At 35.8% G+C, this 24,464-nt stretch overlaps 1 protein-coding gene and 1 non-coding gene across 3 annotated transcripts; both read right to left on the bottom strand.

Moving 5' to 3' along the window:
- Window positions 1-4,004: 4,004 nt before the first annotated feature.
- Window positions 4,005-11,225, bottom strand: LOC103864442 (serine carboxypeptidase-like 13). 2 transcript variants are annotated; one of them, XM_009142194.3, is made up of 14 exons: window positions 10,987-11,225; window positions 10,764-10,909; window positions 10,604-10,680; window positions 10,400-10,522; window positions 10,206-10,308; window positions 7,407-7,444; window positions 7,166-7,267; window positions 6,957-7,043; window positions 6,797-6,865; window positions 6,318-6,389; window positions 6,108-6,229; window positions 5,901-6,014; window positions 5,752-5,809; window positions 4,005-5,660 (listed from the first exon to the last, which is right to left on the bottom strand). In XM_009142194.3, the coding sequence occupies exons 1-14, from the start codon at window positions 11,109-11,111 to the stop codon at window positions 5,574-5,576; spliced, it is 1,323 nt and encodes a 440-aa protein (XP_009140442.1). In that variant the 5' UTR covers window positions 11,112-11,225; the 3' UTR covers window positions 4,005-5,573. The 2 variants fall into 2 exon arrangements, with proteins under 2 accessions (XP_009140442.1, XP_009140440.1); XM_009142192.3 differs by having other exon boundaries at window positions 5,400-5,664; window positions 5,764-5,809.
- Window positions 11,226-19,266: 8,041 nt separating this feature from the next.
- On the bottom strand, window positions 19,267-19,373 carry LOC117133863. Its single transcript, XR_004457904.1, has one exon. It is a non-coding gene; the product is annotated as a small nucleolar RNA R71 (small nucleolar RNA).
- Window positions 19,374-24,464: the final 5,091 nt, after the last annotated feature.

The raw sequence follows: 24,464 nt of genomic DNA, 5'->3' as shown, positions 1-24,464 counted from the left end.
TGAGTGAGAGAGAGAGAGAGTGAGTGAGTGAGAGAGAGAGAGAGAGAGAGAGAGAGAGAGAGAGAGAGAGAGAGAGAGAGAGAGAGAGAGAGAGAGAGAGAGAAAGAGATGTTAAGTTTTTGATGAGAGCATATGAATATTTTTAATGTTAAGTTTTAAGCTTCTACTAATTGTGTTGATGGTCCATTTTAAATCATCAAAATTTCACTGATCAATATAACATTTGTTTGAATAATTTTATCATGTAAATTTGTTCCTTAAATGTTAAAATTTGCTAATCGTTATATTAAATTCTGTAGTGTAAGACTACAAATCACTTTAGGAAGTAGATACAATACATACATTTAGGAAGTAGATACAATCGTTCTCACCTAGCTCTCCTCATGACCACACCTAGCTCTCCTCATGACACCTCTTGTTTTTTTTCCATAAACTTTTTCAGATTTTGGTGGTGTTTCCTTTGGGATCATTTTTATATTCGGAATCCTCAGGCTATTAACAATGCTTCCCTTTCACCTCGTGATATGATGAGTTTACTATTTTGCTGCAGCTCTTTCTACGGTTAAGGTTTGGTGACTTGGGCTAAGTCAGAAAAACTGAGATGAAGCAACCATAAGGATGTACAAAACGAAGTTGGCATATAGACAAACTAAGTGAAATACTTCTGTTTTCACGCCTTTTCAATGGAAGTTGCAGTGGAGAAGCGTTTTAGTAGAAATTTGGAAATGGAGTAGCTTTGTCATGTGTTGGTATAATTAAGAGAAGATGGTAAAACTAATATGAGAAAACAAATGTCATGTGCCAAAAATAACCTATTAATGATGATTCTTTTCTTCTGAGATCATGTCTAAGTTTCCATCTGCAACCTTATGATGCTCTCTACAGTTTCGTTGCTGCTATATGGATTCCTTAATAGAGAATTGGATTCAAGTGGGGATGACATTTTCTCCTTTGATTTATTCATTAGCATCTCCCCCACTTCAGATCATGTCTAAGTTTTCATCTGCAACCTTCTGATGCTCTCTACAGTTTCGTTGCTGCTATATGGATTCTTGAATAGAGAATTGGATTCAAGTGGGGATGACATTGGCTCAATCTGGCGCATTTTAGTTCCACCAAGACAAACTTCTCAGCTTCTCTTCAACGTTCTACTCTTTCAATCTCTGATCAATGATTTCACGAAACTTTCTTTCGAATCTCAACTTCAGTAGCGGAATCTATATCTTCTCTATTTCTCCATACCTTGAGTCTCCTGACTGCAACATGCAAGAACACAAATGATCAGCAGAAGACCAAATAGGCCAGCAGAATGCCTCACAAGACGAATAATGCCTCACAAGACGAGGTTATAAATAAGAAGTATGTTCTACGTAACCGTTTAAGTTTCTGAGAAGAAACATTGAGATGAATATACTTGTGAACCATCGGAGAGCTGACCTCAATACACACTGCCGAAGCGGTCTTCACCGAGTTTATTGTCGTAGTTAAACATGTTTGTGGCTGAGTGAAGCTCCTCCAATGGGAATATCTTCCTAGATGGCTCTGTCTCCAAATTCGTTTTCCTGTGTAAGCATTATATCAAACCAAATTTAACCTCAATTATGTCATAAGAAAACCTATTTCAGAACAACAAATCAAGAAACGACAAATAGATCCACTTCTGATCTTCATCACTATTCCAACAAAAGAAATGAATTTACATGAAACCCATTAGAGACGAAGGAAAGGCATGGAGATTGAAACATAAATAGACTCCAAATGTGATATAAAAATCTTAAACACTAATCATGAAGAACACCATAACATAGCCGATAACACTTATTTGCAGTAACCAAACACATGAAAGTACACCAACCTGCCTTCAATTGAGCTGAAAATAAATCATCGTTAGAGCCACTGTTTGAGAGAGATTAGAACATAAAAAAAGAAGATAAATTGAAATTACTGTTTTGCAAACTCCTTTTGGGTCTATATTTATATTGGATGATCGTCTATGAGGCTGAATTAAAGAATGAATGCCATAATTAACAGCAGTTACCGTGTCAGAGTTAGTGAAGCGGAAGAGTTAGGGTTTCGGCTTGGCAGATATGGCCGTCGTCGTTCTATCGACAGAGAAAATGAGAAGAGAGCTGGATTTTAGCAAGCCTAAGCCCCATAGGCACAAAAAGAATGACATAATGGGTATACATTGTTGTAATATTGTGGTCTTATGGAAACTATGATAACAAATATACAGGCCGGTCCACTCCAGTTTTATGATTCAGTAACGCATACAATTTAGAAACGTCTAAGATTAAAAAAAATCATCATAATTTATTAGGGAGGATATGTGTCATTTTTCCCCCATGGAAAGAAAAAAACTCAACTTTATTGTATTAGATATTGAAATATATTATTATATATTTAATAGAGATCAAATATAGTTGTCAAAAGAAAAAAATATTCTCAAAGCACTTGAACTATTGCTCTTGAGAAATTGATGTACAAAGTCGTATATTGCATACAAAACTTATTATGGCTGTAGGTTTCAAAAAATAAATAACAGCTTGTGATAGCTTTACTTTTAGTGCTGTGGAAACATATGAGGCTATGCACAACATCCACAGTTCTTTCCAATGACCCTTAGGTCTCGGGATCGAAATCGTTGATATCTTAGATTTATTTTAGGCTGTTTACTATTGAAAATTAGACTGGACCTAAATATCTGATACTTATCCAAATTTTCATGAGTATGTTACAAATTGGGCCACACAGACTCAAATAACTTTCTACATAATATGCTCCTTGGAAAAACGTCTACATTTCTGATTAATATTATTAATCAACTAACACTATGCTATTGATTGACGATTTACAATTAACCATACAATAATCAAACGATGATAAGTGATATAGGGGAAAATTCTTATTATAAATGAATACTTAAAATTATTTATTACTAAAATTGACCTACAAAATAGAAGTTACCAATTTTCAAATGTTTTATTACAATTTTTACATTTCTAGTTCAATATTTTCCTTACTAATTGAACATAGATCTATGGAATCCCCCTTAATAATGCTTCTATTCTATATCAAGAGGTCCAAATTTCAATTCAAAAAGAAGACGAATTATGCAGAAAATTTGACAAAAAGCTTACAAAATTTTTTTGGCATGGCACACGATGTACCAACAGGAACAGATCTCACATGACGGTCAGGGTGATGCAGTCAGACAGAAATCTTCATAAGACAGATAAAATTACCAGTTGTAATAACGTCTATGTAATATTTTTTATAGTTTATAATAGCATAACTAACGCGTGTTTAAAAAATTTAACAAAGATCCCACATAGTAAATCACTCATGCCATGACAATATTTTTTTGTCCTAGTTCTATATTAATAGTATATATGTTTGTTTGGATAAATATATTTAACCAAAGCAAGCATATGGCTTCGACCAAATTATTTATCACTAGGTGTTTTGTCCGTACATGCGGGTAAAATCTTATTACAAATATTTGTTAATTTATGTTTTATTAACTTAAAAACTAATATATTAAATTTTTAGTTATATATATTTTTAGAAATAAATTTATATTTATAATATTCATTAAAATATTCATTAAAATATACATGCATGTTAGTGTGTTGAAAATTTTAAAATACTCATATATTAGAAATATTTTTTCTTGAATAATATTTAATTATTAATTATTTTAATTATTAATTTTAAATTTTATAATAAAAATATTATCTCCAGATAACAACATAATATATAAAAATTATCTTCTTTTCAATTAAATATGCTTTATTTTGACAAGTTTATTATATTAATTTATAATTAATTATCTAATATAATAGAAAAATATGATATTATTAATATAAAACTTTTTTAACTATATAATAATTTATCAAGGGTAATATTGATATTAACCATCTTAATTTTTAAATTTTATAATAAAAAATTGTCTCCAGGTAAAAAACAATATATAAGAATTCTCTTAATTTTTTTTTTTAAAATATGATTTTACTTTTGAAAATTTAGTTATATTAATTTATAATCAAATATATAATGTAACAGATTAAAAAAAATATGATTTTAGTTTTTGAGAATTTAATTATATTAATTTATAATCAAATATATATTGTAACAGACACATCTATATTATTAATACAAATTTTGTTTTTGATTTTATATAAAAATTCTTAAAGGCAATATTGATATTAAACAGTCTAACTTTTAACGTGAGAGTTCGAATGTGAAAAATCACTTCGCAGATAATATTATAAAAAATATCAAATATATAAACTGTTTATCTATACTATTAAAACAGCAAATCATTTTTTGATGTTCTTTAATTATTTAAATAATTTTCAATGATGCCACTATTTTTCAAATAAAATGAATATTTATTTGTATTTAAACTAAGTAACATAATATTCTATAACTTATATATTTTCCATTTGTTCTTGATTTAGCTCCTTCTCACCTTCGGTTCACATCTATATATATAGGGTGATTTATATAGTTAATTAAACATATTATACTTAATAATACCCCACAAAATCCATACATTATTAGAATTAGATAGTTATGTGAGAACTAGCCACATAATATACTATAAATTATTATTTGATTTAAATAGTTACGTAAACCCCCTATCTACATAACATTTTGTTTTTTTTATAAAGCCTTTCATATTAAATTTTTTTGGTTTTTCAATCTATATAACATAGTATAAATATATTAATACTTAACATCAATATTAAGCTAAAGTAAAAACAATTTGCTCCATAATTTCATGTACGTTTTATATTAAAACTCTCACACAATATATTTGTAAATATAATATTTTAAGACAATAACAAACTTATTCTCATATTTTAGGGTTTATTTATCTAAGAACTCACAATGAAATCTATATATTTTGAAAATATAACAAATGTTAGAATATACCTTAGAAACAATTATTTTGGATTAAAAAATACGGATTAGATTGAAAAGTTTATTGGCTGGTAAAAAATATAAAGTTCATAAATTGAAAATTGTGCATGATTAATAATGTATATGTTAGCTAAAAATGTGCACATTGGAACATAAAAATATATAAAGTATCTACACATTTGAATTTTTATTTAATATATTTTTGTAAATAAAAAATTATACAATGAATCAATTTAATGCTTTTACACAAACAAAAAACCAATCGATATAGTAAATCAATACTATTTTAAAAATTAATAATTAAATTTACTTTTTAAAATATATATTAAAATACGAGACAAAAACCTTATATGAGACATCAAAATAAATTAAAATTGGTTATAAACATCAAAAAACTCAAATTTTAAAATTCAAACCCAAAAAATTGTAGTACCGAAAAATTAATTAAAAAATTATCTCGCATTTTCAAAGCGCAGAGCAAAATTTAGTTATTACTATAGAGCATGTCATCTAATAATACTATATGTCTTTGTAAATAAGGTATATGGATGAGGTAAAGTTTGAATCTTCAAATCCTAGAAGCCAGATTGGTATTTATGTTACAAACTTACATATCTATATTCTATAATCATACCCTAAGGCCATTAGCCTCTATTACAAAGGCTGGCCACTGATCCACCTTTGGAACATGACGAATGTTTCGTTTGGTTTATATTCTGCCGTGTGTCCACCTCCCTGTATTGGAAAAGTTCAAAACAATTAATAAACAATTTCACTGTAATGAAAATTATCCAGGTGAATTAAAAAATGTTAAGTTGACACAAGAAAACTTGCTTTGATAGTAGCATATGTCATCTTATTGGCATAACCTCTCGTATATCTGTTACAAAAAAAAAAAAGAAGAAGCAAATCTAAAAAAAAGCAAAGATAACTTTACAAGACAATGTAAAACCAAGTAACAAATGACTTACCCAGCGATTTGATCGTTGACCATCCAAGGTCTCCAGTCATCAACGATGGAGTAATTGAGAGACCTTATCCATGCTTGAGTTGCAATGAAAGGCACCACCATATCATGATCACCACTTATCACCATACACCGCACAAATCTTATAATCTCTGGTATATATTTTGTACGTAAGAGTGAAAGGAGTGAAGAAAACAGATTTAACTCTTACCTGTAGATAAGAGATCGAAAGCCACTAATGCTGTTATTCATATGGTATGGTACGGTGCTTTGAATGTCGTAGTTATACGGAATGACATCATAATTACATCGCTTCCATTCACCTATACTCCCCTGTAAACATAGACCCATCCTTTAGATTTTAAAACTTTTTTTTTTGTCAACATATTAACTCATCACATATTAATATATCGGTACACACCTTAGTGACTTGAAGAGCTCTGCGAACTCTCTCGTTGTTAGCCCACTTGTCAAGGAGAAAGTAGTTATATAGCTGCAAAGCAACCTTGTAACTATGTTTCTTTGAAATATCATAAAAGTGACATTTATGTGTGAACTATGTCAGCATATAAATTTACTTATGGTTTCGTCTTAGTTTATAACTAAGTCAACATTACACATTTTAATCATAATTAATTAAAAAATTTGATGGAGTTAAAATCATCATATTATCATATACTAGTTGTACAAATGTTTCTCTTCAATCTTTCCATATTTTTCTATATGGTTGAATTGTCAAGGGGTAAAAGATGAACACCAAACGGATATAACATAGATCATTGTCACTCTGTAGTCTCTGTTGTAAGCGGATATTTGTTTAAATATTTGACTTTCTCTGCAAATATTTCTCCCAATCATTTTTACCGCGGTCACTAGAAGAGTGAAAGATGTATGACTTACAAAGCAATCAGGAGATGTCATATCACAATCTGGTAATAGTATATGGTATCTGTTTAGTTTGTCAGTACACTGTAAATCAACCAAAAACTTGATCAGTAATGACTATTACCCGATAGAATATTGAACATTACTTACATTACAGTCTTTCCAGAATGTGTACCTTGTTGTACATTTCAATATGTTTTAAGCATTCTGTGTTACGCGAACCCACATTTTCATAATTTCCTTTGCAGATTCTTTTTAGTGACTGCTAACACAAAAAGAGAATTTCCGAACATTGTAATATCATGTGAGGCTTAGAAAACAAGAAATGATATTCGGTTCGTAAGGATATAAATCTAACACTTAGAAATGCCATATATACCATACCTCATAGAGTTCATCCGAGATTAATGCCATTCCATGAGCATATGGAATTTTACTGTTGTCTTCCGATTTAATTTGTGTTATAGGGTTTCCGAGGATATAACCCTTTTTGTAAGAAAAACTTACAATTGTCAGAGTCTTTAATTTTCAGAATTTTATATATAATAATAATAAGAATAATAATGAATTTTAAGAAAATATATATATATATACATAATATTAGAAGCAATAAAATATTAGTGACCTGGATATTTATGGGAGGTTTGCAACATATATAATTCCCTGCATCATGCGTCTAAAATTGTTAGAGTCAGAGAAAAATGATTAAACAGAGTGGGTTGACAAAAAAAAGTGAATTTACTAAAACTAATCCACGACTTGATTTCAATCTCAAACCTATACTTAAATTTGAATCAAATGCAAAACTAACCTAAAAGCCTTGTAAAATTACAGTCCAGACTTTTGTGACCAAACAAAAAACAGAAATCATTTTTACGAATATAACCCTAGTAAGTCGTCTGAGATGTTGGACGACTTCAAAGTAAGTCTTCTGGTGTAGCTTATCTTAAAAATAATTAATAATTTTTTAAAAAATTATTTTGATAAGCAAAAAATTAAAATCATGTAATTATAAACAATTTTAAGTGATATAAATTAAAATATAACAAAATTGAATTGTTTTCAACATAGATGAGTGTAGGTAATGAATCATGGTATTCTTTGGTCTAGAGTTTGGCAACATATGTTGTAGTATTGTATGTATTCTTAGGGTTAGATTTTGGAAAGCTTGAATGTTTTTTTGAAAAATTAATTTTTTAGCTATACGTGTTTATTTTTGTGTATAGTAAACACTTTTGAAGTTTAATTTAATTTTATGAAGTGTTTAGTTAGTTAATTAAGTTTAGGGGTTATGTTTAGGGTCTAGACGACTTACATTTCTGTCGTCTTGTGAAAAAATTAAAACAGGCGACTTACATGTAAGAATGTGTTTACACATTTACAAATCAATGAAATAATAGATTTCAGTAGTCTTTTTCTTATCTTTGGATCTCTCATATGCAATAATAAACTCCAATGACCTTTTTCTCATCTTAATAAACAAGAATGTTGGTAGCTTCATATTGATACAACATTTTAAGAAGCATTTTAACCCTTCTTCCAACTCATAACAATAATCATCATTAGTGTCTATAACAATAATACTTAAAGAGATGAAACAAACAATAGTAACTAGTCAAAGCATATCATATTTTTTTATAAGTTTGTGTTGAAAAACTTAGTCAAATTTAGTAAAACTAAGGGAGAGAACATATTTTTGAAAATATGAGTTTTACGTATCTTGAAGTTACTTATCACTCTTAAAAATACAAGTTATTCAAAAACTAGCGTAGAAACTTTAATTAACATGAATGTTGGTAACCTCATAAATATCACCAATTAAGTTATAAATTTCATTCGGTAACCCAAATATTCATTAATAAACATCAATTAACAAGAAAATATTAAAAAATATTTATAGTTTTAGAGAAAATGCAAGTTTATTAAACATTGACGCATACGACATCCACGGAGGTCATCTAGTAGACTTCCAGAGAATTTGTCCATTTAGGTCGACGCGGACGACTTCAATCTAAGTCTTCCAGACGACTAAAATATAAGTCGTCTGGTCAACGCAGAGGTTATTTTTGCAATTGACTTTGAAATCTGTTATCTGGGACGACTGAAAATAACTCGTTTACTTTCTATTTGGTTAAAAGAAACTCCAAAAAAGCTAGACGACTTACATTTCAGTCGTCATAGGTTAGTTTTGCATTTGACTGGATTATTTCACAATTTTGATTTTCTTGGACGACTTACATTTCAGTCGTCTGGTGAAAAATTGAAATATCAATAATTTATTAAAACTCGACGACTTACAATTAAGTCGTCATAGGTCAATTTTGCAATTGAAATAAAAAAACTTCAATATTTAATTATACCCAGACAACTTACAATTCAGTCGTCCGCCCGACGACTTACATGTAAGTCGTTCAGGATTTACGAGGTTTGACCAGGATCTCGGAATAAAATCCTGGAGTCGTCGGGCGGACGACTGAATTATAAGTTGTTTGGGTATAACTAAATATTAAAGTGTTTTTTTTTTCAATTGCAAAACTAACCTGACGACTTAATTGTAAGTCGTCTAGTTTTAATAAAATATTGATATTTTAATTTTCACCACACGACTGAAATGTAAATCGTCCAGAAAAGTCAAACTTCTAAAATAATCCAGTCAAATGCAAAACTAACCTATGACGACTGAAATGTAAGTCATCTAGGTTCTTTGGAAATTTTTTTGTGACCAAACAAAATCAGACGACTTAACTTTGTGTGGCTCAGAAAATAAATTTCAAAGTCAATTACAAAAATAATCTCTGCGTTGACCAGACGACTTCCAGGTAAGTCGTCTACAGCCAGACGACTTACCTTTAAGTCGTCTGGACGAACAGATCTGGAAAAAAACTTGATTTCATATCTTAAATTGGTGAGATAACTTCCTTAACATACATAAGATTTTTCCAAGAACACAAAATTTCAAACAAAAATGATCCACCTAGAATCGTTAGCTTCTTTGACTCTATGAACCATAAAAAATATAGAATCAAAATTTTAAGTTTTTTAGCTTAATATGGAAAGAAAGTGAGAGAGATGTTGTGTTTAGTTCATAAGAATGGAGAAAGAAGAAGGGTGAATCGATTTTGGGAGCATTAAGAGTTTCAAATTGGTTGTTCATGGTGGTTAGGGTATTGATGATAATGATAATCTTGTAATTACTTGAAGATGATGAGGGTGAGAGAGTAAAAATGTCATTTCGAAAAGAAAAAAAAATTGATAGTATTTTCGTGAATTATATGAACTTGTGGAGTGAATAGGGCAAAACTAATTTTCAAAAAAAAAAGGTTAGTTTTGTGTTTGACTTTGAATTGTAGGTTAATTTTGCAAAAAGCCCAAAGAAAAAACGGAAAGTGGGACTAATTGATATATGAATTAAAAAAAAATATACCTCTTGAGATTTCTTGTACGAGTGGCGGAACAATCTTACCGGAATAAGAATCTCCGGTAACGTAAAATGGGTTGGAGTAAAACTCTGGATGCTTGCTTAGCCACTGCCCAAAAAACGAAAATGACAATTAAGCTTTAATGCGCCAACACAAATACTTACAAAAAACAATCAGGTTGTTCTAGATATATTATTACCTTTTGAAGAAACTCATGGATGACCTTAACTTCACCTGTATCACTAACTTTATTAAGAAGTGGAGTTCTTGAGTAGGAGAAGCCAGCACCAACTGGCTGATCCAAGAATACTATGTTGGCCATCTGAATACAAAATTTTAAAAATATAGATCAAGAAAAATCATTCGTTATTTTTTATCGACATATGAGTATACTTTCTGCTACCTTTGTCCATGAATATGTAGTAGTGACCAAAGAAGGGAGAGTTCCATTGTAAAGCTCGAACTTCAAAGCCAAAGGCCCTATACATGTATTTATTTTTCCACTTCATCACTGAAAAATAATGTTTTGACAAAAAGAAAAGAAAATAATATTGTAAATTCACCGTTCTCGAAAAGAATGGCGAAAAGAGAAGAACATCCAGGTCCTCCTGTTAACCAAATAAGAAGAGGGTCTTCTTGCGGATTATTCTCAGACTTAACGAAATAGTAGAACATTTGTAGGTCCTCTTTATCACCAACACCAATGTATCTACATCAAGAAGAATGACTAATTACTAACTCTAAACTCACAATACCAATGTAAAGAAGAAGACATGATTTACGAACCCGGTTTCAAGTTCGAAAGGAAGAGGGCCTTCAAACCCCGGAAGGAACTTAACGATGGAGCCAGATTCAGCATGGTGACTCAAGGCAAGTAGAAGCAGGGTTATTAGCTTAAGAGTCAAACTCATTCTTTCTTTTTGTTTCTAAATGCCTTTTAGGGGAGACGAATAAAAATGATCTTTCTAATTACCAAAAGTGAAAAAGATAAATGTTTTGCTGATTAGAGTCAACAATATTAAAGAAGTCCGGAATCACTTTGTTTTAGACTTCGTACATCTTATCCTGGGCTTTTCGAGTTTTTATTTTTATTTTTATTGCGCAAGGACAGAGTTGGTTATGAAAGTAAATTTCTTGGTAAAATCCGATGCCAAGAACCACGTTTTTGGTGTTGCATGTGTCTCTCTCACTATATATATATATGAAAAATCAAGATACCAAAATCAAAATAGTGTAGACAGGTGGCTTTTGTCTATAAATGACTGTCCGGGCTCGCAGCGCCACATGTTCATATAAATATCTCAGTAAGACTGACACGTAGGCCATCTTTTTTTTTGTCATCTTTAAATTTATTAAAACATAAATCTGGAATAAAAAAGCCCAAAAGCAAAATAATTTACAAAGTGGACCACCAAAAAACCCAACAAAACAAAAAATTCATTAAAAAAAAATAACAAATCAATCTTTACGTTACAATCTGGAGGAACATATGCAAGTAGAAGGTCAACCTCTTCACCGACTGAAAAATTGTTGCCGGAGAAATTTGCCGCCAGTCCACTAGAACACACGAGAGCAAGATGGAGAATAAGAATAACCATCGGACAACTGTAGCCATTGAATAACCACACTGCTGAAGCTTAAGACGTACTGAAAGCATCAACCAGAAATCATCAAATCGACAAGAACCGAGAGCTATCCAAAACACAGAGCAACCGAAAACGTCAAGGCCAAGCCAATCGGTTTTAGAGAAACCACTAACTGTCATAATTGACTCCCTTTCGAGAGACAACGCATCGGAGACAAACTCGACAACAATGAATCGAAGCTTTTTTCTTTAAAAAATATAGAAGATAAGAATACCCACAATGGGGAATTCTAGATTAGAAGTTCTAAAATATATATATATATATATATATAATATATATATATATATAATTATGGGATTCTAAATTTTACCGAAATCCAACTCAAATACCTTACAAAAATATTATAGGTTGAATTTTTCATAGAATTTAAAATCTCGTAATTACATACACATATAATATATATATATGTATGTATATTTTTAAAATCCATAAACTAAAACCTTTCATTGAAAATGCTCTAAAAGTGAAAGTTGAGAAATCTTGATCCTTAAACCATTTCTAGTGATACATTTTTTTGAAAAAAAAATCATAAAAAAATTTATTTTATAATAAAGCATGATTTTAGAATAAAATAATAAAATGATGAAATTTGAAAGAACATCATTCACAATCTCATTTTAATTATTTTTTTAATTTATAAATTGATCTTTAAAAAATTATATAATGTTATTTTGTATCTAAAAAAATTGTATTTGTATTTCATACTTAAAATATTAAGACTTTCATAATTCAATTATAAATTTATATTAATCTTCTATATTCTCTTATAAACTAAATTTATGTATATAATAAAATATACTTAAAATAAAATTATTTTGAGTAAAATTTGTAAGTTTTTAAAACAACAAGTATTATTAAAAATATAGTAAGTATTCATAATTTAATTGAAAAGCCCCAACCGTCCACGGCTAATAGGCCACCCACGTCCGCTCTCTTGACCCGTCGATCCCATCCCATTCCAACGGTCGGTGCGTTACTTTTTCCAAACTTTGAAATCATTGTTTACTGAACATGCAATCACCACATGACCTTTCTCCGTGCTTTGGCCTGACTCGTAAGATATCGCAAATCACTTCCCGATAGGTCATCCACCCTTCAACTACTCCAGATTAAACACGCTTAACTCTGGAATTCTAAACGGATGTGTGACGGAAAAGGTAAGTCAACTTTGGTGACATAGGTAGCCAAATCAATTCTCTTAAGTCTTTCCATATATCACAATCGAGATGTTACAATTCACCCATTCTCAAAAAACGCAACGCTCTCGTTGCGCCCCATGACCGGTCTCAAGACGCCTCTCAGATCAGAACCGAGATGGCTAACCCGACTCTGATATCATTTGAAACACCCCGACCGTCCACGACTAATGGATCATCCACGCCAGCTCTCTTGGCCCGTGGGTTCATCCCGTTCCAACAGCCGGTGCATTAATTTTTTCAAGGCTTGAAATCATTGTTTACTGACCCTGCAATTACTCCATGACATTTTCTTGTGCTTTAGCCTCACTCGCACGGTATCGCGAATCACTTTCCGATAGGTCACTCATCCTTCCACTACTCCAGCTCAAACACGCTTAATTCTGAGGTTCTAAACGGATGTGTGATGAAAAAAATAAATCAATTTTGGTGATATAGATAACCAAATCAATTTTCTTAAGTTTCTCCATGACAATCGGGATGTTACGTTAATATGTTTAGAATATTCCAATTACATAGGCCGTATACCAAAGTGAAGGTATAAACTGATAGAAGCAAGCAAGCAAGACAAGACAAGACAAGTAATTAACCGCAGACCAATACATAGGCCGTATACCAAAAAGTAACTGTAGAAACTGATACAAGCAACTAGAGAAGTTAAGTCTTTGTCAGAAAAAAAAACTAGAGAAGTTAAGTAGGTAATTATTTTAAAAAATATTTTTACTTTTTGGTATTGAAAAATACATAACTGCATATGATTATAGTAGGATATTACGCCTTTTGACTTTTAACAAAAAAATGTGTTATTTTAGTAAGTAAATAATATAGTGTTAATCTACTATTAGACCGATTAATTAGTGTTATTTTGAGCACCTTTTTCTAAACAAAGAAAGAAAGGGTCACACACAAAAAAACGAAGAAAGGGTAAAAGTCTTTTTCGTTTTTCGAAATGGTGGGGGGTAATAGTTGCATGCTTTTGAAGTGGTTTGCATGCTTTAGAAGGGGGGGGAAACAGAGGTATTGTCATAAGACTGAAGACACGCATCATACCTTTTCTTTTTATCTCAAAGAGAACATCCGTAAAGGTAGGGTTGGAAGGCGAGACATGGAACTTTGAAAGATGGAGGATCATATTATCACCACCAAGACCTTCAGAAGAACATAGATTTCCATAGACGCATCTACTGGTTTCCTATGGAGCTCAATTGATCACAAAGAGATGAGTATTCAACGACATAGACAAAGAATGACTTGCCTTGTTTGAAAAGAAGTTGCAGCTTCCTTTTGAGTTCAAACTCACGACTGACGTAGCTGCGATTGTAGATATTTGCAAGAGGAACCCAGACGTTCCAGACCTCGATCACACGAAGTTTCAAGAGCACAAACGCTTCCAAGAGTTTCTTCAGACAATGTTCTGAAAATCCATGACTAGACAAACTGATCAGTATAAAACCAAGTTTCATGGGCCGGGTTTGCAACTTGTTGAACCACTTCTCAAACTTTTCTGGTGATGACCATGTTAAGTCTTATAAACTTTTTTTCTGGAGATAATCATATTGCCGTGAAAATTTGAACTCTTCAAATATTCACTTTATTAGAGATCTTTTTTAAAAAAAAAAATCTTCCATCGCAAATACATTATATTGCATATTGCATGTGGTAACTGACCAGGAATCATGGCGACGTTCAAATCATCTGAATCAGCAAGAGTTTTGATGATATATTTTATATCTAAATCACCAATATAAACAAACTTAAGACTACTAATATAAAATAAGATGAGAATTCAGTTTAATCCCCATTTATTCAATACAAGCCGTAATTTGAGATTATTTAGTGTGATGATACGCATTTCATCATCACACTAAATAATACTGTAACATATAACATGACAAGTTGGAAGGCACTGAACATTCATGTCTTCCCTTTGACACATCCACATCACTCAAACTTCAAATGGAACTACGTCGACGAGAGAGCCTCTCTACATAAATAATACTTATCAGCTTTTGAGTTATCACAGTTGAATAATTCTCCGTTTGAATCATCATCAGATCAAGTAAACAAAATTTGTTAAAAGAACAGAACCCAACCATGTCAAGTGTATATCTAGCAGTGGGTCCAGGAACCGACGTACGTGGTGAAAACGTATGCGACTAGTTTTTATGGACAGTGGTTGGGGATGACGATAGTCGGTGGTGATAGCACGGCTTTATGGGATCACATAGGCTGATAGAACTACATCTAGTCGCATTCGTAATCTTTTACGGATGATGAAACGAAGAGAATGAAATCCCTTTTTTATTTTTGTGAAATACCATCTCATTAGGTGGTATTTTCTCTAACTGAATTGTCAGTACAAAATATTTTTTAGATAATCCAAAATAATTCTTGATAAATATTATTTATGAAATTCCAATTTCCAAATAAGGGGTGATTTAATGGGATTTATACAAATGATAAGTTCAATAACTATGGATTTATAAAAAATTTTATAAATACTAATAAGGTAAGATTTGCTAAAAAAACTAGAATTCTTTCAAATACCTAATTCAATAAGCCCCCCCTGAGTTTTGATCTTATAAGTTATGGGTGTTTGTTAAATTATAATTAGGACTTATATTTATTTTGATGGATCGGACCTGCAGGCCTATTTAACTTTTAGCCCTGTTTAATTAACATCTTTAGGTTTATCTAAATTTCTTATCCCAGGTCAAATAGGTAAATAGATAACAAGTATAAATAAGAGCAATGATTGTGTTGGTTATGAAAGAAAACATATTCTGCGTTCTTATTAATTTGTTTTCGTTCTGCTCAAACTGGTTTTCCTATTTTAGAGATATGATCGACCCTTTTATTATTTACTTTATTCTATGGGTTGTTTATTTTGCGGTGATGATTACAGAGGGTTGTTGGTCTACATGGAACGTAGCCAGGGGTGGTAGTGGTGGAGGAGGCGGAGTTAGTCGTGTCCATACTTACGAACGCGAGGAGGAGGAGATGGTGGAGAAGGTAGAGGTGGAGGAGTTGGGGAGTACGGAGATGGTTGTGGTGGTGGTGGAGGAGGTAGTGACAGCGGCGGCGCGGTGAATGGTGATGACGGCTGAAAATTCTATATATTTAGACTTTTTTGTTATTTTTATTGTATTTTAATTTTTTTAGAACGACACAATTCTTATTGTTGTATTGATAATAATACTACTTTACTCAATACTATTGCGGTTTTGTATATTTGGTTTGTTCTAAATATCTACATCTTGTTTTGTATATTTGGTTTGTTCCAAATATCTAGTGTTTGTTGTGATTTTTGTATGTGTTTGTGCGCTACTTGGAGGTGGAGCAGTAGAGAACAATTTGTGGTTGATCATATGTTGTTAGTCTTTTGACACGTGTTTGACCGAGTTTGTTGGCTTTCTTCTTCGGTTGTTAAGACTATCATGGAAGTTGTTCAGGTTCGTTAGGTTTTTTGATGACATTATTGATCTATAAACATTGCTTGAGAGGCACGTATTTGTTATTTCTCATGATGTGTGTTTCCATGTTGGTTTCAGATGTGCCATAAGCATATGTTGTAATGCATAGAGACTTAAAACCTGAGAACTTCTTGTTTGCAAACAAAATGGAAACTGCATCTTTGAAGACCATTGATTTTGGTCTCTCTGTTTTCTTCAAACCAGGTAATGCTTTCTTTATCTTGGCTTCTTAGCCAAGATGCTTGAGTTAAGCAGGAAGATGCTTCATCCTGACCCAAAGCGTTGTCTTACAGCTCAACAAGTGCTTGGTATCATCTTGCTTTCAAAATGCAATTGTTTCTGGTATTAATATTGAATCAAACTTAAGTAAGACTCCGACCATCTTTGGTGTCAAGGCGTTCCGTAGATCCCTAAAGGACCCGAGTTTAAATCCGTACCACACCAGATTTTGCTATCGGGGCTTTTACATTTTCTCTCCAATGACTAATGCTTCATTTGCCTATGCTCAGTACCATCCTTTGTTATGTATATGTAAACATAGTCACAAGTCTATATATATTGCTTGGAATAAGAAGAAGAGTACCTCGCTTTGTACCATAGCTGGTAGCTGAAGCTCATCACCTATTAGAACAACATGGCGCAGGCCCTGAAGTTGCAATGCAGCAACTGATTCACATTCTTTAAGTTGAGCTGCCTCGTCAACTACAAGTAGTTCTATAGATCCTGTCCTTTCAACGGTCATTTGAGAAGCACCAGAGGCAGTGCAGAAGATTATGCATGCATTTTGTACGCAAAATCTCATCCCATCCTCGTTTTCCAACAAGGTTGGAATCCTAAAACGTTTTGGAAGCAAACGGAGAGGCTCCAGGCAATAACATACGAAGCTTCTTGATATATGGTGTTTTTCACATCATTGTATAGGTGTTTTTGTATTGATTCGAGTCCATAATCCGAGTCAGTCTAGTCCTTTTTGATCTTTTACAGGTCTGGAGTTGGTAGAAGAATGAAGAGAGCATGCTTGAAGAGAAGCTGTCCTTTTGGAGCATTTTGCGGAGAACACTCAAGACGAACAGTCCCGAGACTGTTCTCTAGCAGAACAAACATACGGAGTGATCCCGAGGTTGTTCCCGACAAATAAGGAAGCTTCTATTTTCGGGAATTAAGGCCTTGTTGCCCTAATTTCTTTTCTACCTATTGGCGCCTCCATATAAAGACGCCATCTATCCTATTTTATTTCTTACGCTAGTTTTTTACAAGAGAACTATTAGCTTTTGCGATCTGCAACTTGTAAGGGAGAAGAATCCATTCTCTCATAGAGAAGACCTTCTGAACCCTTGTTTACTACTCTTATTATTATGCAGTTTCATTCAGGATCTATGTCTTTGATTTCTTGCATCATGATTGAGTAGTGATCTAGCTCGCCTAGGGTTTTTAGGGTATTGAAATATGAGCTAAACATAGATAAGCTATTCTTGATTATTCTTCATCCATACTATTCATAAAGCTTTCATTAATCTGATCACTTGATGTTAGATCCTAAGTTTATCGCCTAGCTAACCGCTTAGGAGATAGCTTGACATGTATTGAATGAGCTTAGTATCCCTAATCAGCGAAAGTAGATATTAGGGTAGTAAGTGAACTGATCGGACCTGTCCTCTAAGGCTTGCAGTCGTTTCTCATCTCAACGACAGTTAGATGATGGGACCGACCAGCAAAGAGATCACCACCACGACAGTGGGGTGTTCCAGCTGAGTGATCCGAGTTCTAGAAAGCACTGCACCGCGCTTGAATAATTGTTTGGCTCTCGCTCAACACCCAATGAAATACCCTAGGCTAGCTTCTTGTTAAATTGAATCAACCTCTAGTTTACTTGTTTTCTGCGCCACCAATTGAATTGAAAACCATTTTCTTCTTAGCTTGATATTGAGATTTATAAGAGTAAAGTGTAGACTGGTCCTCTGGATTGAATCTAAAGTACTATAATCACAACTGTTAACTTGGCAGTAGCAAAGATTCATATTTAGTGTATCAAGTTTTGGCGCCGTTGCGACGGGGACCAGATTTTTTTACCTCTACTTTTGGTTTCATTTTAAGTCTAAGATATCTAACTCGCCTCTGTTTCTTTGTCACAGCTAATGATCCAGGTGCATGACCAGTAGACATACTCGGAGCAACGCCCAAGGACCATTGCATCAGCTTACCAACGAAGAACTAGCGAGATTAGAACGTCAGAACCGTCAACTGCCTAGACCTACAAGCACCAACATGGGTGATCATCAGGATGATCTTACTGCTGCGTTTGCACTCATGCAACAACAGATGCAGCAGATGCAGCAAACTATCCAAGCGAACGCTGCAAACCAACGGAATGCACCGGAGGAAGTTGATCAGATTGGCCAAAGGAATCTCTTGCGTAATCTACCTGCTACGCGATCCGCCATCAACCCTCCACCTTGCACTAGACAAGACTTTGAGATCAAGCCCGCCTTGATAGGTCTGGTGCAGAGGAAGATCTTCAACGGACTTCCTGCAGAAATACCGATGGACCACATTGAAAATTTTGAGAAGATGTGTGGGTTCACTAAGGCGAATGGAGTACCACCAGATTACATCAAGTGTACTTTGTTCCCTTTCTCTCTCGATGGGAAGGCTGCTCGCTGGCTAGATTCCCTACCAACTGGATCGCTCACCACATGGGAACAAGTCAGATCCGCTTTCTTGAGCCACTTCTACACGAAATCAAAGACGGCAGCTCTGAGACAGAAGATCGCCACCTTTAAACAGCTGGTAGATGAGCCGTTCTGCGACGCATGGGAGCGATTCAACGTCTATCGCAGAGAGTGCCCACATCATGGTTTTGAAGAAGATTATCTACTCGGAGTTTTCTACGATGGAGTAGGTTGGGAGTACAGGAATGCTTTAAACTCAGCCAGTAATGGAGATTTCATGACCCAATCCACTCAAGGCGCTTTCGCGCTAATTGAGAACATGGCCTCAAGCTCAGCTGACAGCAACCGAGAGACAGACCGCACCCAAAAGGTGAACAGCATCGACAATAGCAAAATAGATGAGCTCTCTGCCAAGGTCGATCAGCTGATTAAGAGTAATCAGAACCATGTCTTCATCATGGAAGAGTCTCCTCAGGATAAAGGAACCATAGACGCTACATCAGAAGCGGACCAGGCGACTGAGGACCACCATGAGGTTAGCTATGTGAATGGGCAAGGATGGCAGTTTAAAAACTATCACCCGAACCCTAACGTGAGGAACAACCCCCACCTGTTCAACAACCCTAAACCCGATGGTAACACAGAAAATGCTCAAGGCAACCAGGTTCAGAACAGTGGCTACCAACGGGGGTATGGAAATCAAGGAAGAACCTTTGTCCTCAGCCCAGCTCAGAATACTCAGTTCCACAACCAGAAACAACCGACTAACCAGCAGCCTGCACAGCCTGCTCAAACTGCTCCACAAGACGAGATGAAGAGTCTTGCCAATATGATGAGCCAGCTGCTCCAAGGACAACAGATTCAGGGAAAAGCACTGAATCAGGTCACAAACGACATCAATACCCGAATGAATCACATGTTCAATGACCTGAGTGCCAAATATGATAATGTCTCGAGCCATATGAGGCAGATGGATATTCAGATTGCTCAGACTGCTGAGAGTGTGAAGAGACAGCAAGGCACTCTTCCTGGAAAAACAGATAAAAATCCCAAGGAGTGTAATGCAGTCGCGCTTAGGAGTGGGAAGCAGTTAACTGATCTGGCACCCAAGAGATTCACAACAGCTGAAAAGGGGAAGCAGAAAGAATCAGAACAGCCACCTGTAACCGCACCAGCAGACGAGGAAGAAGCAGAGCTTCCTGTTAAACATACTCCGACCACTACAGAGCAGCCTACTGTGGTTGTTCGGCCAGCGGCAGAACCTGTTCCCACCCGTGACTATGTGCCAAAGGTTCCGTACCCTGTTCCTGCTAAGGCCACACGCAAGGACAAGGAGGAGATGAAATGTAGGAAGATGCTGGAAGACTTAACAGTCAGACTCCCTCTCATGAGTGCAATCCAGATGATGCCATCCATGAGTAGCTTTGTGAAAGGACTAATTTCTGGAAAGATAACCGATGACAGTGAGTTCATGGTAGTCTCTAAAGAGTGCAGCGCTGTTCTCCAGAACAAAAGGATCAAGAAGCTAGGTGATCCTGGAAAATTTGTCCTTTCCATCCAAATAGGGAGAACAGTCTTCTCGTGTTCGCTAGTCGATCTGGGATCAAGCATCAACCTCATGCCGTACTCTGTGGCTAAGCGCCTAGGATTCACAGATTTCAAACCTACCAGGATGTCCCTAGTGTTTGCTGATCGATCAGTGAAATCTCCAGTCGGAATTATCGAGGATATCCAGGTTCTGGTTGGGAACACACTTGTCCCTGCCGATTTCGTTGTTCTGGAACTTGAGGAAGAATCAAAGGATCCTCTGATCCTAGGCAGACCATTCCTATGCACTGTCGGAGCTATCATAGATGTGCGACAGGGAAAAATCGATCTCCACCTAGGAGACATTGTGATGAGGTTCGAGATGAATCAGATGCTCAAGAAACCTATGCTAGATGGACAAACCTTCACTGTCCAAGAGGAGGGTGATCCGCTGGAACCGAGTGATCAGATGATTGAGGAGATCCTAATAGATGATCCGCTGGAACTAGCTCTGACTAGAGCTGAAGCAGAACAGAATGTCCAGAACATCGACGCTGATGGGTACGCCAAGATGTTGGACTCCGCCAGAACCATGGAAAGATTAGTGGCATATCTTAGTCTGGGGGAGAACAATGCCTCAGACTCATCGAGCTCGCCTGTTCCACCAAGTAGGAACAATGACCCGTGGAGTGAATCCAAAGCTCCAAAAGTCGAGCTCAAAACACTCCCTAAGGGGCTCAGGTACGCATTTCTTGGACCAAATTCTACATACCCAGTAATCGTAAATGCTGACTGAACAATGCTGAAACTGCTCTTCTCTTATGCGAACTTAGGAAATATCGAAAAGCATTAGGATATTCCCTAGCTGATATACCTGGCATTTCACCTGATCTGTGCATGCATAGAATACACCTAGAAGATGAATCAATGACTTCTGTAGAACATCAGAGGAGGTTAAACCCAAATCTGAAAGATGTTGTAAAGAAGGAGATAATGAAACTTCTAGAAGCTGGTGTAATTTATGCGATTTCTGATAGTAAGTGGGTTAGTCCTGTTCATGTAGTGCCTAAGAAAGGAGGGATCACTGTTATAACAAATGAAAAGAATGAATTAATCCCTACTAGAACAGTAACTGGTCATCGCATGTGCATTGATTTCCGTAAATTGAATGCTGCGACTCGCAAGGATCACTTTCCACTTCCCCTTCATTGATCAAATGCTTGAAAGATTGGCTAACCACCCTTACTATTGCTTTTTAGATGGTTATTCAGGTTTCTTTCAGATTCCCATCCACCCAGACGATCAAGAAAAGACGACGTTCACATGTCCTTATGGAACATACGCCTACAGGAGAATGCCTTTCGGGCTGTGCAATGCTCCAGCGACCTTTCAACGCTGCATGATGTCAATTTTCACTGATCTAATTGAAGACATAATGGAAGTTTTCATGGACGATTTCAGCGTCTATGGGAGCTCCTTTAGTGTCTGTTTGTCAAACTTGTGCAGGGTTCTGAAGCGATGCGAGGAGAAGCATCTCGTGCTGAATTGGGAAAAATGCCATTTCATGGTCAGAGATGGGATTGTTCTAGGACATAAGATTTCAGAAAAAGGCATCGAAGTGGACAAGGCAAAGATCGATATCATGATGAGTCTGCAACCCCCAACTTCAGTGAGGGGAATAAAAAGCTTTTTGGGACATGCTGGTTTTTACAGAAGATTCATCCAGGACTTCTCGAGAATCGCAAGACCACTCACTAGACTGCTCTGCAAGGAAACAAAGTTCGATTTCGACAACGAGTGCTTAGCTTCATTTCACACGATCAAGGGAGCTCTTGTCAGTGCACCGGTTGTCCAACCCCCAGACTGGGACCTCCCTTTCGAGATCATGACGGACGCGAGTGACTTTGCAGTGGGAGCAGTGCTTGGACAGCGGAAGGATAAGAAGCTCCATGTGATCTACTACGCGAGCAAGACACTGGATGAAGCTCAATGTAGGTATGCCACCACAGAGAAGGAACTCCTGGCCATCGTCTATGCTTTTGAGAAGTTCCGATCATATCTGGTTGGGTCTAAGGTGATAGTCCACACGGATCATGCAGCTCTCAAGTACCTGCTCACGAAAAAAGATGCCAAACCGCGGCTCCTGAGATGGATTCTCCTCCTTCAGGAATTTGACCTGGAAATAAAGACAAGAAGGGGGTAGAAAATGGAGTAGCGGACCACCTTTCCAGAATGAAAATAAACGATGATACAGTGATTGACGAAGAACAACCAGTGGAACACGTCAGTGCGATTGGTCTTTGCTACACGGAACCACCAATGCGCATAGAAACAGCTTGTTCTACGCAACTAGAGCAGTTTGTGGCAACGATCCAGAAGCAATATCCTGATCTACCGTGGTTTGCTGAGATTGCAAATTTCTTAGCTGCTGAAAAGGAGCCTCAGAAGTTCACGGGGAACGAGAAGAGGAAATTCTTAAGAGAGGCAAGGCACTACTTCTGGGATGAGCCTTATCTATACCGACAATGCAAGGATGGGATCTTCAGACGATGTGTTCCGGAGGCTGAAATTCCAGGGATCCTACACCACTGCCACGGATCTTCCTACGCTGGACATTTCGCCACATTCAAAACAGTCTCCAAAATTCTCCAAGCGGGATTCTGGTGGCCAACAATGTTCAGAGATGCTCACGCTTTCATATCCAGATGCAATGCATGCCAGCGAATGGGCAGTATCAGCAAAAGGAATGAGATGCCCCAGAACTACATATTGGAAGTTGAGGTGTTCGACTGCTGGGGGATAGATTTTATGGGACCTTTCCCACCTTCTCACAAAAACGAGTACATCCTGGTTGCAGTCGACTATGTCTCCAAGTGGGTAGAAGCAATTGCTAGTCCGACCAACGACGCACGAGTTGTAACCAAGATGTTCACCTCCATCATCTTTCCAAGATTTGGAGTACCTAGAGTGGTTATCAGCGATGGTGGAACTCACTTCATCAACAGAGTGTTCCAAGGATTACTGAACAAGAACGGCGTGAAACACAAGGTTGCAACCGCCTATCATCCTCAAACGAGTGGCCAAGTGGAAATTTCCAACAGAGAGATCAAGAACATTCTGCAGAAAACAGTCAATACCACGCGTAAGGACTGGTCCATCAAGCTTGACGACGCTCTCTGGGCCTACAGAACAGCCTATAAGACCCCATTAGGGACCACTCCCTATCATCTGGTCTATGGCAAGGCATGTCACCTACCTGTGGAGCTAGAGTATAAGGCAGCTTGGGCTGTTAAGCTGCTTAACTTCGATATCAAACCTGCTAAGGAGAGGCGAACAATTCAGATCCATGAGTTGGAAGAGATTAGGCATCTGGCCTATGAGAGCTCCAAAATCTACAAAGAAAAAACCAAGGCATTCCATGACAAACGGATCATCAGCAGAAGCTTTGCTCCGAATGATCAGGTCTTACTATTCAACTCAAGGATTAAGCTGTTCCCTGGAAAGCTAAAATCCAGATGGTCAGGACCTTTCACCATCAAGGAGGTTCGCCCCTATGGAGCTGTCGTGTTGCTGGACACAAGAGGAGGAGAATTTGTTGTTAATGGGCAGCGCCTCAAGCCTTACCTTGCTGATACAACAATCGCTGAAGGTGTAGAAATACCCTTAAGTGATCCCCTTCAAGCCTAATCGGCTCATAAAAGTCAAGCTAGTGACTGAAAAGAAGCGCTTGGTGGGAGGCAACCCACTGGTGAG

This window comes from Brassica rapa, chromosome A04 (assembly GCF_000309985.2).
Source record: "Brassica rapa cultivar Chiifu-401-42 chromosome A04, CAAS_Brap_v3.01, whole genome shotgun sequence".
NCBI lineage: Eukaryota > Viridiplantae > Streptophyta > Magnoliopsida > Brassicales > Brassicaceae > Brassica > Brassica rapa.
Note: the sequence above shows the minus strand (reverse complement) of the source record. Positions and strands in the feature narration are given on the sequence as shown.